Source organism: Mixophyes fleayi, chromosome 3, assembly GCF_038048845.1.
Source record: "Mixophyes fleayi isolate aMixFle1 chromosome 3, aMixFle1.hap1, whole genome shotgun sequence".
NCBI lineage: Eukaryota > Metazoa > Chordata > Amphibia > Anura > Limnodynastidae > Mixophyes > Mixophyes fleayi.
The window spans coordinates 8,111,052-8,130,971 of NC_134404.1; the positions used below are offsets into that span (position 1 = coordinate 8,111,052).

The 19,920-nt window shown below is 44.9% G+C and overlaps 1 protein-coding gene across 4 annotated transcripts in view; it reads right to left on the reverse strand.

The window, feature by feature from the left end:
* The window catches only part of MAPRE3 (microtubule associated protein RP/EB family member 3), an 88,818-nt gene that overhangs the window by 8,422 nt on the left and 60,476 nt on the right, over positions 1–19,920 (reverse strand). For all 4 annotated transcript variants that reach the window (XM_075201060.1, XM_075201063.1, XM_075201062.1 and 1 more), the window contains 3 exons: positions 6,134–6,261; positions 4,759–4,904; positions 3,235–3,436 (listed from right to left, as the gene is read on the reverse strand). In XM_075201060.1, the coding sequence (XP_075057161.1) occupies positions 3,235–3,436; positions 4,759–4,904; positions 6,134–6,254 (469 nt within the window). In that variant the 5' untranslated portion in view covers positions 6,255–6,261. The remainder of the gene's footprint in view (positions 1–3,234; positions 3,437–4,758; positions 4,905–6,133; positions 6,262–19,920) is intronic.

Consider the following 19,920-nt stretch of genomic DNA (forward strand, 5'->3'; position numbering starts at 1 on the left):
ACTACAGGTATACTGCTGATCTCAGCCTCTATCCCATGAACTACAGGTAAACTGCGGATCTCAGCCTTATCCCATGAACTACAGGTATACTGCTGATCTCAGCCTCTATCCCAGGAACTAAAGGTATACTGCTGATCTCAGCCTCTATCCCATGAACTACAGGTATACTGCAGATCTCAGACTTATCCCATGAACTACAGTTATACTGCTGATCTCAGCCTCTATCCCATGAACTACAGGTATACTGCGGATCTCAGCCTTATCCCATGAACTACAGGTATACTGCTGATCACAGCCTCTATCCCAGGAACTACAGGTATACTGCTGATCCCAGCCTCTATCCCATGAACTACAGGTATACTGCTGATCTCACCCTCTATCCCAGGAACTACAGGTATACTGCTGATCTCAGCCTCTATCCCATGAACTTCATGTATACAGCTGATCTCAGCCTCTATCCCATGAACTACAGGTATACTGCTGATCTCAGCCTCTATCCCATGAACTACATGTATACTGCTGATCTCAGCCTCTATCCCATGAACTACATGTATACTGCTGATCCCAGCCTCTATCCCATGAACTACAGATATACTGCTGATCACAGCCTCTATCCCATGAACTACAGGTATACTGCTGATCTCAGCCTATATCCCATGAACTACAGGTATACTGCTGATCCCAGCCTCTATCCCATGAACTACAGGTATACTGCTGATCACAGCCTCTATCCTATGAACTACAGGTATACTGCTGATCACAGCCTCTATCCCATGAACTACACGTATACTGCTGATCCCAGCCTCTATCCCATGAACTACAGGTATACTGCTGATCTCAGCCTCCATCCCAGGAACTACAGGTAAACTGCTGATCACAGCCTCTATCCCATGAACTACAGGTATACTGCTGATCACAGCCTCTATCCCATGAACTACAGGTATACTGCTGATCACAGCCTCTATCCCATGAACTACAGGTATACTGCTGATCTCAGCCTCTATCCCAGGAACTACAGGTATACTGCTGATCCCAGCCTCTATCCCATGAACTACAGGTATACTGCTGATCTCAGCCTCTATCCCAGGAACTACAGGTAAACTGCTGATCACAGCCTCTATCCCATGAACTACAGGTATACTGCTGATCACAGCCTCTATCCCATGAACTACAGGTATACTGCTGATCCCAGTCTCTATCCCATGAACTACAGGTATACTGCTGATCACAGCCTCTATCCCATGAACTACAGATATACTGCTGATCTCACCCTCTATCCCATGAACTACAGGTATACTGCTGATCTCAGTCTCTATCCCATGAACTACATGTATACTGCTGATCTCAGTCTCTATCCCATGAACTACATGTATACTGCTGATCTCAGCCTCTATCCCAGGAACTACAGGTATACTGCTAATCTCAGTCTCTATCCCATGAACTACAGGTATACTGCTGATCACAGCCTCTATCCCATGAACTACAGGTATACTGCTGATCTCACCCTCTATCCCATGAACTACAGATATACTGCTGATCACAGCCTCTATCCCATGAACTACAGGTATACTGCTGATCTCAGCCTCTATCCCATGAACTACAGATATACAGCTGAACTGTTGGCATGAAAGGACAGGACTTGTCTATTCCACATATAAATGAGCCATTAGGGAGGGATGGGAGTCATATATTCATAGAAGAATGTTTGACCTCCTCTAGGTGGCTGTAAAGCAGATTGCTTTCTAGCTTACTGGAAGGTGAATCTCGATATATCTGTGAGCATCAAGCAAATCCCGGTCACTGAGCAGATCAGAACTTGCTGAAAATGTAAAAAAAATACGACAAGACTGAGTTTTAAATCTATTATTTGTTTTGGGCATCGTTATGTTTGAAAGGAGATGCTCTCTGTTAGTATGAAGAATTATAGGCATATCTTAAATGTCTCAAATGATATCCATGTAATCTCTCAAAAAGATTTCTACTTTCTGTATTAAACTTTTTAGTAGTTGAACAATTTCTTCCGAGGGGGCGACTGCTTTAAGGTTGTTTGTTGCTGTCAGTTTCCGACCTTGGTTTGTATATGTTCTAATGTATCTTTCGTAATTGTGAGATCTAGAAAAGTAAGAGCATCTTTCTGAATTTTGTAATTGTAATTTGTATTCCCACCTATCATTGTTTAAGATATCTAAAAAATATTCAAATGGTAGTGGTAAAGTATTCGCAAACCATTGTACTCCCCTTTTGTTCAAAAGGGGGAGCCCCTTCACTGGCTCCCCCTCCCCTACAAAATCCTTTTCAAGCTCCTCACTCTGACTTACAAGGCCCTCGCCAACTCCACTGCTCCCTACATCTCTAACCTTATCTCTATTCACACTGCCTCCCGCCCACTGCGATCGTCCAACGATTGTCGCCTCTCTTCCCCTCTGATTACCTCCTCTCACGCACGTATCCAAGACGTCTTCCTCGCTGCCCCCTCCATTGGAACAAGCTCCCCCGCTCCATCAGAACTTCCCCTAATCTGTCCTCTTTCAAACGAACATTAAAAACCCACATTTTCTTAAAAGCATTCCAGTCACATGCCTAACCTTCCATCTGTCGGCTACCTCTCCCTCTAATCCCTTCTTCCCTTCTCCCCCCCTCCTCGACTCCATCTCCATTTCTCCCGTCTCATCCTTGTGTATGTCTTCCCCTCCCTTTAGATTGTACGCTCCTTTGAGCAGGGCTCTCCTACCTCCTGTTTCCATCACTTTTAACTGCGCTCTCCAGCTACTCAGCTCACCTCCTCTCTGTCCCTCTGTCTCCTCTCTTCTCCCCTCAGTGGCTCTTAACCTGTCATCCATGTCCACCCTCTTGGGCCCAAGTTACCTGCCTGTACTGACTATTCCCCACCCTCTCTTTCTAGCTGTGCTTTGAGCCCCCAGAGTTATAGTGCTTACTGTTACTTGTACTGTGCTGTTTCACCTTGTACTGTGCCATTGTTTGTCCTTGAACGGCGCTAAGGATACTTTGTGGCCCTATAAATAAAAATTAATAATAATAATAATAATCTATCTCAGCCTCTGTCTACAGAATCTGAGGCTGCTGTGGAATTCTGTCTCTAGAACCAGATGTTAAAATCAGCCTCTAACTTCAGATTTAGAGGCTGTTACTGAGTTTCATTCTACTTCCATGTTTGAAGATAATGTTTACATTATCATACATGGTTTGTTGCCAGACAGATGAAGGTTACTGTACCTGCTGTGCCAATGGGCTTCTTGGGCTTGTAGAAGACCTGGTCTCCAGGGTTGGGAGCGGCAGCCAGGTCCTGCCCTTGTCTCGCCAGCACGGGGTCATAGTCCTTCCCATCATAGTTTGCATCAAACAATTTCTTGAACCATTGGACAAATTCAAAGTTGTCCTGGAATCTCCCTTTAACGAGTCTTTCTACGGGGATAATCTGTAAAGAGTAGAGAAGGTGCCTGGTGTTTATGTGTATACTGCACACTCTGGTGCCATAATATAGGGTTAGAAAGTCATTAGGAATATGCTCATATGGAAACAATTTCACAATATAACCTAAAAAAACCTATATATATATATATATATATATATATATATACATACATATATATACATATATACATACATACATACACACATACACAATACTGTGCAAAAGATTTAGGCAGGTGTGGAAAAAATGCAGCAAAGTAAGAGTGTTCTCCTTTCAAAAGTAGAAGTGTTAATAGTTTACTTTTATCAATTACCACAATGCAAAGTGAATGAACAGAAGAGAAATCTAAATAAAATCAATATTTTGTGTGACAATCATTTGCCTTTAAAACAGCATCAATTCTTCTAGGTACACTTGCACACAGTTTTTAAATGAACTAGGCACGGAGGCTGCTCCAAACATCTTGGAGAACTAACCACAGATCAGAGATGGGAGTGATGTGGAGCTACGTTTAAAAATTGCTTTTGAAATATGAATGGCTCCATTTACTTAATTACACAGCTACAGAGCCTCTACGTTAATGACACATGGGCACTTCAGTGTTCATAGAGCGAATCAGTACCTCTGTGTCAGGAGCTTGGTGCTTATACTGAATGATATGTGCAGGCAAATAGAGTGATTAATAGCCGGTTCTTGGGCTAAAACATACATGAGCACAAAGTGGCTATGTGCGTTAGCTTCAGGTGGGAAAAAAACCAGTGAGGGACTGTTGATGTGGGATTTGGGTTACACCGTCTGTAGAACAATTCTCCAGAAGTAGATTTTTCCAAAAACTGATAAGCTGCAAGTCCACGTTCTAATTACTGTTAATTCAGTAGAAGGTGAAACACCTCATCCTAATTGCCCAATAATGATTCCACCTTGTATCAGGTTTGTAGTTCAGCATCAATAATTTGCTCCTGCTCTATGGATGTTGCCAAACACAAACAAATCAGAGTAAAAGAACATACCACTATGACTGCCATGTATTTTATTTAATGTCTTCTATCATAGAGTATTAAGATGTATCAAAACCTGTTTATTTAACAGCCAGTCTGAAATAAATGGACTGCCATTATCTCCTGAAGCATGATAAGCGATAACCATATCTAATAGGAGACAGTCAAATCTTCCAGTGACACAGTTTATATTTTTCGTAACTAATTATGCGTGGACAAAAAGCCATGATAAGTTTCGTAAGTTACATACAAATCAACATGCACGTACAGGCTCTGCATGAGCACAGACACTCAATCATACACTTTTAATGGGGAAAAAGAACCTACTTTGTCGACAGCCTTTTTCTTGAAGGCTGCCTGTAAGACTTTGAAGTTGTTGATGTATTCGTGCTCCAGCTTTGCCTGGAACTTGACTTTCTTCAGCAGGATAGAGCCTGGGAAAAGCATGTCCATAAACTGACAGTATGCGGCCCCTGTGGAGAGATAACAGCTCTGTCCACCAGTGCACAGGATGTGGGATTGGTCTTACTAACTTGATAGACAGGGACATCTATAACCGTATTAATCATACAAATCTTTTCTCACACCTCACTCCTTCACTACTTTCCTGAATGGGTAACTCCACTTACAAATGTTAAAATATTATATTTCCTATTTAAAATCATAATGCTGAGTGCCAGAACTAACTGCAATAACTTCTAAAGCTTTAAATAGTGTTCCGCCCCAAAATCAGCAGTTGATGACTCAGACATGGCTGTTGCTGCCATTTCACAATTGAGCAGCAACAATAGGAGACAGAATTGAATAATGCCCATCTCTCCACTTAATGCATGCAACACATTATAAAAACCCTGCAATGTAACGTCCCCTAATATGAGCAAGGCTGGGTCTGCAAAGAAAACGCAGCTGTTCTAGTGCATTATTACAGCACAGAACACTCTCCATTTGCATCCTGCAAAGTAGCAGAGATGAAACTGGAAGTTCCTTGGTTTCTGAGTGCTCCCAGATTTAATGGTGGCTACACAGCAGTAGAGAGCAGCCAACTCCTGATGGCATCACGCAGAGGCAGCACAGTACAGCACCTGACTGCTGTGACAGCACATTGTGTCTCCTCGCTGAGCATGACCTCCACGTAGCCCTCACTGCCTGATCGTATCAAGGTCCTATTATTATACTGTCCCTGTATATCAATGTGCTTGAAAATAAAATAAAAGGTGCCTATAACCCTTAGGTGATTGGTTCATGACTTTAGCCCCATCAGTGGCTGACGACTTAAACTTTAGTGTTCTGCGCATATACATTCCCATAGCCATTAAATTCTATAGCCGGGGGACGTCATTGTTTACACCCAGTTTGATTCTCTTACACACACCGTCATTATAGCATGTCCGTGGGAGATTGGTATATGGCGTCAGAATCTTTTACCTAAGAATAGTTGCTCTATCTTGGTGTAGTTTGGTATGAGGGTTATGGCCAGTGTATCCGGGTCTCTTACCTGAGCACAGCTGCTCTATCGTGGTGTAGTTTGGTATGAGGGTATGGCCAGTGTATCCGGGTCTCTTACCTGAGCACAGCTGCTCTATCTTGGTGTAGTTTGGTATGAGGGTATGGCCAGTGTATTCGGGTCTCTTACCTGAGCACAGCTGCTCTATCTTGGTGTAGTTTGGTATGAGGGTATGGCCAGTGTATTCGGGTCTCTTACCTGAGCACAGTTGCTCTATCTTGGTGTAGTTGAGTTGTAAGGCGTCATTGACCCATGCCAGCATGTCATGTCGACTCATGTTTTCAATGGTCACAGATGTCGAGTAAACATTCACTGCCATCCCCCAGCTGAAACACAGAAATCTCATCATTAATTGACATTCATTCTTGATAAGTCTTGATAAGTCATTGAAAAAATGTTACAGCACTGTTACCTGTTCGCAGCAACACACTTTTCTAAGAGATAACATCCACCCCACCATCATACAGTACAGCAGTTACTATCCCTCCATCACTGAGATAACATCCATCCCATCATCATACAGTACAGCAGTTACTGTCCCTCCATCACTGAGATAACATCCATCCCACCATCATACAGTGCAGCAGTTACTGTCCCTCCATCACTGAGATAACATCCATCCCACCATCATACAGTACAGCAGTTACTGTCCCTCCATCACTGAGATAACATCCATCCCACCATCATACAGTACAGCAGTTACTGTCCCTCCATCACTGAGATAACATCCATCCCACCATCATACAGTACAGCAGTTACTGTCCCTCCATCACTGAGATAACATCCATCCCACCATCATACAGTACAGCAGTTACTGTCCCTCCATCACTGAGATAACATCCATCCCACCATCATACAGTACAGCAGTTACTGTCCCTCCATCACTGAGATAACATCCATCCCACCATCATACAGTACAGCAGTTACTGTCCCTCCATCACTGAGATAACATCCATCCCACCATCATACAAATCAGCAGTTACTGTCCCTCCATCACTGAGATAACATCCATCCCACCATCATACAGTACAGCAGTTACTGTCCCTCCATCACTGAGATAACATCCATCCCACCATCATACAGTACAGCAGTTACTGTCCCTCCATCACTGAGATAACATCCATCCCACCATCATACAGTACAGCAGTTACTGTCCCTCCATCACTGAGATAACATCCATCCCACCATCATACAGTACAGCAGTTACTGTCCCTCCATCACTGAGATAACATCCATCCCACCATCATACAAATCAGCAGTTACTGTCCCTCCATCACTGAGATAACATCCATCCCACCATCATACAGTACAGCAGTTACTGTCCCTCCATCACTGAGATAACATCCATCCCACCATCATACAGTACAGCAGTTACTGTCCCTCTATCACTGAGATAACATCCATCCCACCATCATACAGTACAGCAGTTACTGTCCCTCCATCACTGAGATAACATCCATCCCACCATCATACAGTACAGCAGTTACTGTCCCTCCATCACTGAGATAACATCCATCCCACCATCATACAGTACAGCAGTTACTGTCCCTCCATCACTGAGATAACATCCATCCCACCATCATACAGTACAGCAGTTACTGTCCCTCCATCACTGAGATAACATCCATCCCACCATCATACAGTACAGCAGTTACTGTCCCTCCATCACTGAGATAACATCCATCCCACCATCATACAAATCAGCAGTTACTGTCCCTCCATCACTGAGATAACATCCATCCCACCATCATACAGTACAGCAGTTACTGTCCCTCCATCACTGAGATAACATCCATCCCACCATCATACAGTACAGCAGTTACTGTCCCTCTATCACTGAGATAACATCCATCCCACCATCATACAGTACAGCAGTTACTGTCCCTCCATCACTGAGATAACATCCATCCCACCATCATACAGTACAGCAGTTACTATCCCTCCATCACTGAGATAACATCCATCCCATCATCATACAGTACAGCAGTTACTGTCCCTCCATCACTGAGATAACATCCATCCCACCATCATACAGTACAGCAGTTACTGTCCCTCCATCACTGAGATAACATCCATCCCACCATCATACAGTACAGCAGTTACTGTCCCTCCATCACTGAGATAACATCCATCCCACCATCATACAGTACAGCAGTTACTGTCCCTCCATCACTGAGATAACATCCATCCCACCATCATACAGTACAGCAGTTACTGTCCCTCCATCACTGAGATAACATCCATCCCACCATCATACAAATCAGCAGTTACTGTCCCTCCATCACTGAGATAACATCCATCCCACCATCATACAGTACAGCAGTTACTGTCCCTCCATCACTGAGATAACATCCATCCCACCATCATACAGTACAGCAGTTACTGTCCCTCCATCACTGAGATAACATCCATCCCACCATCATACAGTACAGCAGTTACTGTCCCTCTATCACTGAGATAACATCCATCCCACCATCATACAGTACAGCAGTTACTATCCCTCCATCACTGAGATAACATCCATCCCACCATCATACAGTACAGCAGTTACTGTCCCTCCATCACTGAGATAACATCCATCCCACCATCATACAGTACAGCAGTTACTGTCCCTCCATCACTGAGATAACATCCATCCCACCATTATACAGTACAGCAGTTACTATCCCTCCATCACTGAGATAACATCCATCCCACCATCATACAGTACAGCAGTTACTGTCCCTCCATCACTGAGATAACATCCATCCCACCATCATACAGTACAGCAGTTACTGTCCCTCCATCACTGAGATAACATCCATCCCACCATCATACAGTACAGCAGTTACTGTCCCTCCATCACTGAGATAACATCCATCCCACCATTATACAGTACAGCAGTTACTATCCCTCCATCACTGAGATAACATCCATCCCACCATCATACAGTACAGCAGTTACTGTCCCTCCATCACTGAGATAACATCCATCCCACCATCATACAGTACAGCAGTTACTGTCCCTCCATCACTGAGATAACATCCATCCCACCATCATACAGTACAGCAGTTACTGTCCCTCCATCACTGAGATAACATCCATCCCACCATCATACAGTACAGCAGTTACTGTCCCTCCATCACTGAGATAACATCCATCCCACCATCATACAGTACAGCAGTTACTGTCCCTCCATCACTGAGATAACATCCATCCCACCATCATACAGTACAGCAGTTACTGTCCCTCCATCACTGAGATAACATCCATCCCACCATCATACAGTACAGCAGTTACTGTCCCTCCATCACTGAGATAACATCCATCCCACCATTATACAGTACAGCAGTTACTATCCCTCCATCACTGAGATAACATCCATCCCACCATCATACAGTACAGCAGTTACTGTCCCTCCATCACTGAGATAACATCCATCCCACCATCATACAGTACAGCAGTTACTGTCCCTCCATCACTGAGATAACATCCATCCCACCATCATACAGTACAGCAGTTACTGTCCCTCCATCACTGAGATAACATCCATCCCACCATCATACAGTACAGCAGTTACTGTCCCTCCATCACTGAGATAACATCCATCCCACCATCATACAAATCAGCAGTTACTGTCCCTCCATCACTGAGATAACATCCATCCCACCATCATACAGTACAGCAGTTACTGTCCCTCCATCACTGAGATAACATCCATCCCACCATCATACAGTACAGCAGTTACTGTCCCTCTATCACTGAGATAACATCCATCCCACCATCATACAGTACAGCAGTTACTGTCCCTCCATCACTGAGATAACATCCATCCCACCATCATACAGTACAGCAGTTACTATCCCTCCATCACTGAGATAACATCCATCCCATCATCATACAGTACAGCAGTTACTGTCCCTCCATCACTGAGATAACATCCATCCCACCATCATACAGTACAGCAGTTACTGTCCCTCCATCACTGAGATAACATCCATCCCACCATCATACAGTACAGCAGTTACTGTCCCTCCATCACTGAGATAACATCCATCCCACCATCATACAGTACAGCAGTTACTGTCCCTCCATCACTGAGATAACATCCATCCCACCATCATACAGTACAGCAGTTACTGTCCCTCCATCACTGAGATAACATCCATCCCACCATCATACAAATCAGCAGTTACTGTCCCTCCATCACTGAGATAACATCCATCCCACCATCATACAGTACAGCAGTTACTGTCCCTCCATCACTGAGATAACATCCATCCCACCATCATACAGTACAGCAGTTACTGTCCCTCCATCACTGAGATAACATCCATCCCACCATCATACAGTACAGCAGTTACTGTCCCTCTATCACTGAGATAACATCCATCCCACCATCATACAGTACAGCAGTTACTATCCCTCCATCACTGAGATAACATCCATCCCACCATCATACAGTACAGCAGTTACTGTCCCTCCATCACTGAGATAACATCCATCCCACCATCATACAGTACAGCAGTTACTGTCCCTCCATCACTGAGATAACATCCATCCCACCATTATACAGTACAGCAGTTACTATCCCTCCATCACTGAGATAACATCCAACCCACCATCATACAGTACAGCAGTTACTGTCCCTCCATCACTGAGATAACATCCATCCCACCATTATACAGTACAGCAGTTACTATCCCTCCATCCCACCATCATACAGTACAGCAGTTACTATCCATCCATCACTGAGATAACATCCATCCAACCATCATACAGTACAGCAGTTACTATCCCTCCATCACTGAGATAACATCCATCCCATCATCATACAGTACAGCAGTTACTGTCCCTCCATCACTGAGATAACATCCATCCCACCATCATACAGTACATCAGTTACTGTCCCTCCATCACTGAGATAACATCCATCCCACCATCATACAGTACAGCAGTTACTGTCCCTCCATCACTGAGAAAGCATCCATCCCACCATCATACAGTACATCAGTTACTATCCCTCCATCACTGAGATAACATCCATCCCACCATCATACAGTACATCAGTTACTATCCCTCCATCACTGAGATAACATCCATCCCACCATCATACAGTACAGCAGTTACTATCCCTCCATCACTGAGATAACATCCATCCCACCATCATACAGTACAGCAGTTACTATCCCTCCATCACTGAGATAACATCCATCCACCATCATACAGTACAGCAGTTACTGTCCCTCCATCACTGAGAAAGCATCCATCCCACCATCATACAGTACATCAGTTACTATCCCTCCATCACTGAGATAACATCCATCCCACCATCATACAGTATATCAGTTACTGTCCCTCCATCACTGAGATAACATCCATCCCACCATCATACAGTACAGCAGTTACTATCCCTACATCACTGAGATAACATCCATCCACCATCATACAGTACAGCAGTCACTGTCCCTCCATCACTGAGATAACATCCATCCCACCATCATACAGTACAGCAGTTACTGTCCCTCCATCACTGAGATAACATCCATCCCACCATCATACAGTACAGCAGTCACTGTCCCTCCATCACTGAGATAACATCCATCCCACCATCATACAGTACAGCAGTTACTGTCCCTCCATCACTGAGATAACATCCATCCCACCATCATACAGTACATCAGTTACTGTCCCTCCATCACTGAGATAACATCCATCCCACCATCATACAGTACAGCAGTCACTGTCCCTCCATCACTGAGATAACATCCATCCCACCATCATACAGTACAGCAGTCACTGTCCCTCCATCACTGAGATAACATCCATCCCACCATCATACAGTACAGTAGTTACTGTCCCTCCATCACTGAGATAACATCCATCCCACCATCATACAGTACAGCAGTTACTGTCCCTCCATCACTGAGATAACATCCATCCCACCATCATACAGTACAGTAGTTACTGTCCCTCCATCACTGAGATAACATCCATCCCACCATCATACAGTACAGCAGTCACTGTCCCTCCATCACTGAGATAACATCCATCCCACCATCATACAGTACAGCAGTCACTGTCCCTCCATCACTGAGATAACATCCATCCCACCATCATACAGTACAGTAGTTACTGTCCCTCCATCACTGAGATAACATCCATCCACCATCATACAGTACAGCAGTTACTATCCCTCCATCACTGAGATAACATCCATCCCACTATCATACAGTACAGCAGTTACTGTCCCTCCATCACTGAGATAACATCCATCCCACCATCATACAGTACAGCAGTTACTATCCCTCCATCACTGAGATAACATCCATCCCACCATCATACAGTACAGCAGTTACTGTCCCTCTATCACTGAGATAACATCCATCCCACCATCATACAGTACAGCAGTTACTGTCCCTCCATCACTGAGATAACATCCATCCCACCATTATACAGTACAGCAGTTACTGTCCCTCCATCACTGAGATAACATCCATCCCATCATACAGTACAGCAGCTACATCCATCCATCACTGAGATAACATCCATCCCACCATCATACAGTACAGCAGTTACTATCCCTCCCTCCATCACTGAGATAACATCCATCCCACCATCATACAGTACAGCAGTTACTATCCCTCCATCACTGAGATAACATCCATCCCACCATCATACAGTACAGCAGTTACTATCCCTCCATCACTGTGACAAAACGAGTATGATATGTGAATTATAGCAAATACTTTGTATAGCCCTTCTTTTGTTTCCCCAGCCCATCAGACTACAACTGCATTGTCCAATTACATGTGGTTAAGGGGACATTGTAATTCAATTTAAATATGTATATTTTGTATTATATATTGATGACTTGAAGTAATGTTATTCATTGTCCTTAAACTGAAGCCAGGAGGGTTATGGGTAAAGATCAGGTGGTGTCTAGGATACAGGTGAGAGGGCTTGAGCTGCATTCATTCTCCCCCCTCCTTCCTCTACAGGAAGCATGGAACAGCTGGGGACCCTGTGACATCACAAAGTAGTGTAAGGGGTTAATTTTAGGAGGGGCTCACTGCTACCTTATCCTTGGAAGTAGGGGAAGCCAATTAAGCATCAATTGTTCTCCTTAGGACTAGTCCAGACGTTCTGTCTGCATCCCAGCAGGGGGCTTCTGTGAAAGGACATCTCATCTCCACTGCCCTGTCCAAACCCCCTAGTCCTGCACTGGCCAATGGGGAAGTAGAATAGATGCAGGGGTTTGTCCAGGGAGGGGAAAGACTGTGGAAATTAGACCTGTGATATATAAGGAACAACTCCAGGGGGGAGGGGTGTTCATGCTTGGATTTCATTCAGGAAGGTGCAAGATGGAGTTTTGAATTGTCGTTTTCTAACTCGAGTCTATATATGCAGCTGAGAGGGATCCATGGGTCATGAAGTCTGGACAGCAGGTGACTATATCTCCTTAAGTTATTGGGGTAAGGGACAGATGATGTGGTAAATCAGCCTGGCATTTATTTACTGTGTGTACATAATATTGTAGTGTGATTTGTATGACAATAAATATACTGTTGTATGTTTATAACTGCATTTTGCCTGAGTGACCATACGAATCCTAGAAGGTACTGGGTAGCACTGGGCCAGATAAACCCGGTATCTTCACATTTTTGGTGGCAGCGGTGGGATCACTCAGTCCCAGGTCCTATCTGGGTAGAGCTGCAGGGGAACTGTATCGTGATACATTCCAGGGCTCTGCAAAGCAGTTAGCACTAGAAACCAGTTACCACATTATCCTGAACTTACTCCTAAAGGCTTTAAGGTAGAAAGTGTCACGAAAAGCGTTGTGGGCTTTAGGCGAGGGAAGATGCCGTCTAAGTGCCGATTTGATAAGGGGAAGCGCACCCCGCCAGAGGAGAGCGGAAGATGGAACCGTGTCTCAAAGAGAGGAAATCACAGTGAGGTGATCCCTGGAAGTAAAATGGGTGTGAGCTCTAGGAACAAGAGAGCAGATCACAGCCCAGTGTTGAAAAAGTTCCCAAAGGAAGGGATGAAGCAGTCCAGTACAACCAGGAGAAAGGTGTACTGGGATGAAGGACTGTGGGAGTGTCTGCAGGATGGGGATATGGATGTGTTGCACCACCCCACCACAATGCAGCACATTTTGGATTATTGGGATGAGGAGTGCCCAAAGATTATTATGTGGGAAAGAGCCAGTCTACAGGAGAAATTGGAGAACCTGTTGGATGTGTTCCTAATGTTGAAAGAGGAGGCAAGTGCCTGTAATTTTCAGGATGAACCAGCATGGGATGATTTTACACATGAAGTTATTTGTACTATGCAGAATCTGGCCAAGGGAGAATCCAGATACAACAATAATCAGCAGTACAAACAAGACGTAAATGGACTATTACAGCACAGGGACATGCCTGATGAATCCCCTGCAAATGTATTAATAGAATCTGTCCCATTAGCAGATTCTACAGATCCACTAGAGACAATGAGTATGGAGGAGCTGATAGTGGAATGCCAGATCCGGGGTGTACCTTACCTGTACAGCACACACATGGATATCCTGAAACGTTTGTTAAAAGATCAGGAGAATCCCGTCAATGCCTTTAGTGTTTATAGAAAATGGATGCTCACTTTAGGTCCCCACATACCTCTCTGGGAACAAATGCAATGTCTGCAACAGAGTTTTGAAGAAGCAGAGGATGAGGTATGGCGGCAAGGATTTACGGACACTGAAATGTGGCAGGATCAGTGTTATCGAGTGAATACTGAAAAATGCCAATTGGAATATCTTTTATCACACTCTAAAAAGATGGCTGCTCAGTTTGTTAATCAGGGGGAGGTCCATCCCAGTGGATTAAATACAGTTGCCCAAGCTACTATCTTGGGGGAGACTGGAGAAGAACTGCTTGGTGAGGATGTTGTACCTCTGACTACTCAGAAAGGATTAGGAGAAATTCTCCCATTTGGTGACTTGGATGGAAAAGAGCTACCAAGTAAGTACCATGTAGTAGCATCTTCTGATAATTTGCCAGTGTTATTGGAACCTGAGACTGTGTCTGAGTTAGAACAGAATTACAGAAAAGACCAGTTATCCTATCCATCCCTGTTGTGCCTGAAAAGAATTTGTTTAATGAAGTAACGCAGGATACCGCATGTGTGCTCTCCGGGGCAAGTGATGTACAGCTTTACCCAATTGTGACAGAAGAGAATCATAAACTTGCGCAACATATGATCTCAGCAGAAATCATGTTTACAGACTGTAGGACAGAATTAATGGGAGAGGATAAAGGAATTGTCATGTCAGAGGCCACTACCATGGGGCCCTGGGAAAATTACACTTATGCCTTCCCCTATGCAGAATTGGCAGATGAGGAGATGTTGACTGAGTGAGTGTCTGAGAGGGCACCAGTACAGCAAGATTCACCAGCCCCACCAGCTTTGATGCATCGCACTCCGGCTCCAAATCTGGGAATCCAGGACCCAATACCAGAGGCCTGCACTGGACCATCCACTTTGCTTTGCTGCCAGGAGGACAAGTCTGTGTCCAATGAGGATTCACACTACCCCGATGCGCCAGAGGCGAGGGAAGTAGTGCAACAGTTGGATGTGGTAGCAGGGGAGGGGAGATGCACACAAACATACTTACAGGGGCACCCACATGTGGTTTGGGAGGGGGACAGAGGATTCCCCATAAGCAAAGAATTAATGGAGCCCCCACGCTTGCCTGCCACTGGGCAGTTGTCCCTTGAGTGTTTGGGGGAGGGGGGATTGGATCTTTGCCAGAAACAAACGGACAAGGAGCCAGAAAGTTTGCCTGCCACTTGGCAGTTTTCACTTGAATATGTGGGGGAGGGGAGCATGGTCTCCAGAAACAGAGGACAGGCCAAGGGACTATTTGCAGTTGGGCAATTAAGGGTGGATAAGGCACACAAGGGATGTTGGACTACAACTCTCCTACCATGGATGTGTGCACAGGAGTGGCCCAGTTTTATTGTTGTCTCATCTTATGACACAGGGCAGCATAAACCCCCACTCCAGCGGAGTGGGAAGATATGCCTGCAGCCATGGGACCCTGGTGGGAGATTGAGGAACTGTGTACTGCTGTCTACCTTGCCATCAGACCCAGGAGAAACCACAGCAGGCCAGAAACTTTGGACTTGGAAGAAATGATTACTTGGGGCTAGGGAGCCACTGGGAAACAAGGGCTAAAAAAGTAGGGGAGGAATGTGACAAAACGAGTATGATATGTGAATTATAGCAAATACTTTGTATAGCCCTTCTTTTGTTTCCCCAGCCCATCAGACTACAACTGCATTGTCCAATTACATGTGGTTAAGGGGACATTGTAATTCAATTTAAATATGTATATTTTGTATTATATATTGATGACTTGAAGTAATGTTATTCATTGTCCTTAAACTGAAGCCAGGAGGGTTATGGGTAAAGATCAGGTGGTGTCTAGGATACAGGTGAGAGGGCTTGAGCTGCATTCATTCTCCCCCCTCCTTCCTCTACAGGAAGCATGGAACAGCTGGGGACCCTGTGACATCACAAAGTAGTGTAAGGGGTTAATTTTAGGAGGGGCTCACTGCTACCTTATCCTTGGAAGTAGGGGAAGCCAATTAAGCATCAATTGTTCTCCTTAGGACTAGTCCAGACGTTCTGTCTGCATCCCAGCAGGGGGCTTCTGTGAAAGGACATCTCATCTCCACTGCCCTGTCCAAACCCCCTAGTCCTGCACTGGCCAATGGGGAAGTAGAATAGATGCAGGGGTTTGTCCAGGGAGGGGAAAGACTGTGGAAATTAGACCTGTGATATATAAGGAACAACTCCAGGGGGGAGGGGTGTTCATGCTTGGATTTCATTCAGGAAGGTGCAAGATGGAGTTTTGAATTGTCGTTTTCTAACTCGAGTCTATATATGCAGCTGAGAGGGATCCATGGGTCATGAAGTCTGGACAGCAGGTGACTATATCTCCTTAAGTTATTGGGGTAAGGGACAGATGATGTGGTAAATCAGCCTGGCATTTATTTACTGTGTGTACATAATATTGTAGTGTGATTTGTATGACAATAAATATACTGTTGTATGTTTATAACTGCATTTTGCCTGAGTGACCATACGAATCCTAGAAGGTACTGGGTAGCACTGGGCCAGATAAACCCGGTATCTTCACAATCACTGAGATAACATCCATCCCATCATCATACAGTACAGCAGTTACTATCCCTCCCTCCATCACTGAGATAACATCCATCCCACCATCATACAGTACAGTAGTTACTGTCCCTCAATCACTGAGATAACATCCATCCCACCATCATACAGTACAGCAGTTACTATCCCTCCATCACTGAGATAACATCCATCCACCATCATACAGTACAGCAGTTACTATCCCTCCATCACTGAGATAACATCCATCCCACCATCATACAGTACAGCAGTTACTGTCCCTCCATCACTGAGATAACATCCATCCACCATCATACAGTACAGCAGTTACTGTCCCTCCATCACTGAGATAACATCCATCCCACCATCATACAGTACAGCAGTTACTGTCCCTCCATCACTGAGATAACATCCATCCCACCATCATACAGTACAGCAGTTACTATCCCTCCATCACTGAGATAACATCCATCCCACCATCATACAGTACAGCAGTTACTGTCCCTCCATCACTGAGATAACATCCATCCCACCATCATACAGTACAGCAGTTACTGTCCCTCCATCACTGAGATAACATCCATCCCACCATCATACAGTACAGCAGTTACTATCCCTCCATCACTTGCTGAGATAACAGTTACAGCTAACGTCTATTGACATAACCTTTTAGAACAGATGGTAAGGGGTCTTCACCTATAGCAGCCGCCTTTACCGTAGAGTTAATCACACTCACAGGTATTCGGATGCCCCTAGGACTTAACTCTAGTGTAGTAAAAGTTTATGTGAAGTACCGTAGCACAGAGGTAGGAGGCAGATAACCGTCATACAGCAAACATATAGCAGGAGCAGGCCGAGACTCATGGGTCCGAAGCGAGCAGAGAAGTCAGTGACAGGCCAAAGGTCAGGGCTGGTAGAAGACTGGGAGAATCCAAGAGACAAAGTCAAATGTCAGGGGCAATCAGAATACAAGCAGAGACAGAGTCCAGAAACAAGCCAAGGGTCACAACAGAAGTCAATCAGAATTCGGGCAGAGGTTCTTTAGGGAACAGAAGCAGGAGCAGATCAGGTAATGTGTGGCACAAACATTATATCCGGCAGGTAGGCTAAGCCCTCCCTGCCTTAAGTACTGCAGTGAGCCAATCACAGTGTAGCCCACTAAATCAGCCACAAACCCCCAGCTGTCACACTCATTGGAAGGACGCGGCAGTGGGCAGAAGAGCATCCTAGTTGCCATGGCATTGGCCGGGACACAGATGCTGGAAGTGACGCCCTGGCTGCCAGGGGAACAGCTGGGATGCCGCTACAGAAAAATTCAGCTGAGCTGTTGCGGCTAGCGTGATGGCTCGTGACAATAACATCTCACCGATGCACAGTAGAGAAGTGATCACTTAGTCATCATTAGTGGAGATAACTTTCATCCCACAATCGTAAAGTAGAACAACTCGCCACTATACAGTACAGCAGCTACATCCATCCATCATTATCTGAGACCATAAAATAGAGCAGTGATCATCCCTCCATAACTATTTTAATGACATTCAACACACCCCAGTACAGAAGTTACATCCTTTCATCAGTAGGTAAGATAACATCCACTCCACCATTATACAGTACAGGAGAGCAGAGCTGAGATAATATCCACCTCAAAACCTTGTACTAAAGCAGCGGTCATGCTTCCATCACCAGCTGAGATAACATCCATCCCACCACCATATAGTACAGCAGTGAAAATTTCTCCATCACTTCCTGATAAAACATCCATCTCACCACCAAACAGTGCAGCAGTTGCATGCCTCCATCACTAGCTGAGACAACATCCATGCCTCCATCATACAGTACAGCATTGATAATTCCTCCATTAGTTCTCGAGATAACATCCATCCCATACAGTACAGCAGTGAATATCTCTCCATCACAAACTGAGATAATGTCACAAATTGTGTTGCTCTGATGGCCTTACCTGCCGGTATTGGCGCTGCTATGTTGGGAGGCGCGGAGTCTAAACACGCCTCAGGTCTTCACCAGGGATCCCCACAAGGAGATTTGGATTTAGCTGCAGAGCATGAAGATCTTCCTTACACACCCAAGACCGTTCATCGGGTCCATAGCCCTTCCAATGGACAAAGTACTGGGAACGCATGTTACGGGTATCCAAAATGTAACTGATCTCATACTCGTTGCCAGAAGCAGTTAACAGAAGCTGTGGAGAAGAAGTCTTGCGGGGGAATTTATTGAGAATCAGTGTTTTCAGCAGAAACAAATGGAAGTTATTGTGAATCTTCAGAGAGGGGGAAGATGCAGCCTGTAGGTTACCAGGTTGATGACCTGTGTCACCAGATATGGCCCAAAAAATCGTGGAGCCAGTTTCATCGATGGGACCCGGAGTCTAAGGTTCCGTGTGGAGAGCCACACTTTATCACCTGGATGAAGAATGGGGATAAATCTTCGATGATGATCTGCAGACTGTTTATACCGTTGAGACGCTTTTAACAAGTTCTCTTTGGTTGAGGTCCAGATACGAGCAACATCTCAAACAAGAGAATGAGCGGCCGGAACAGTAGGTGCCAAAGGAGGAGAGAAATCAGCTAGGATGGGATGGGAGCCGGAGACCGTAAAGAAAGGGGAGGATCCAGTGGAATCGTGTATGTGATTATTATAGGCGAATTCTGGCCAAGGGAGCAAGTTGCACAAGTCATTTTGATTAAGGGTGGAAAAACAGCGGAGAAATAGTTCAAGATCCTGGTTTACACGTTCCGTCTGGCCATTGATCTGAAGGTGATACCCCGAGGAAAACTTTAGGTCAACTCCAACTACAAAAG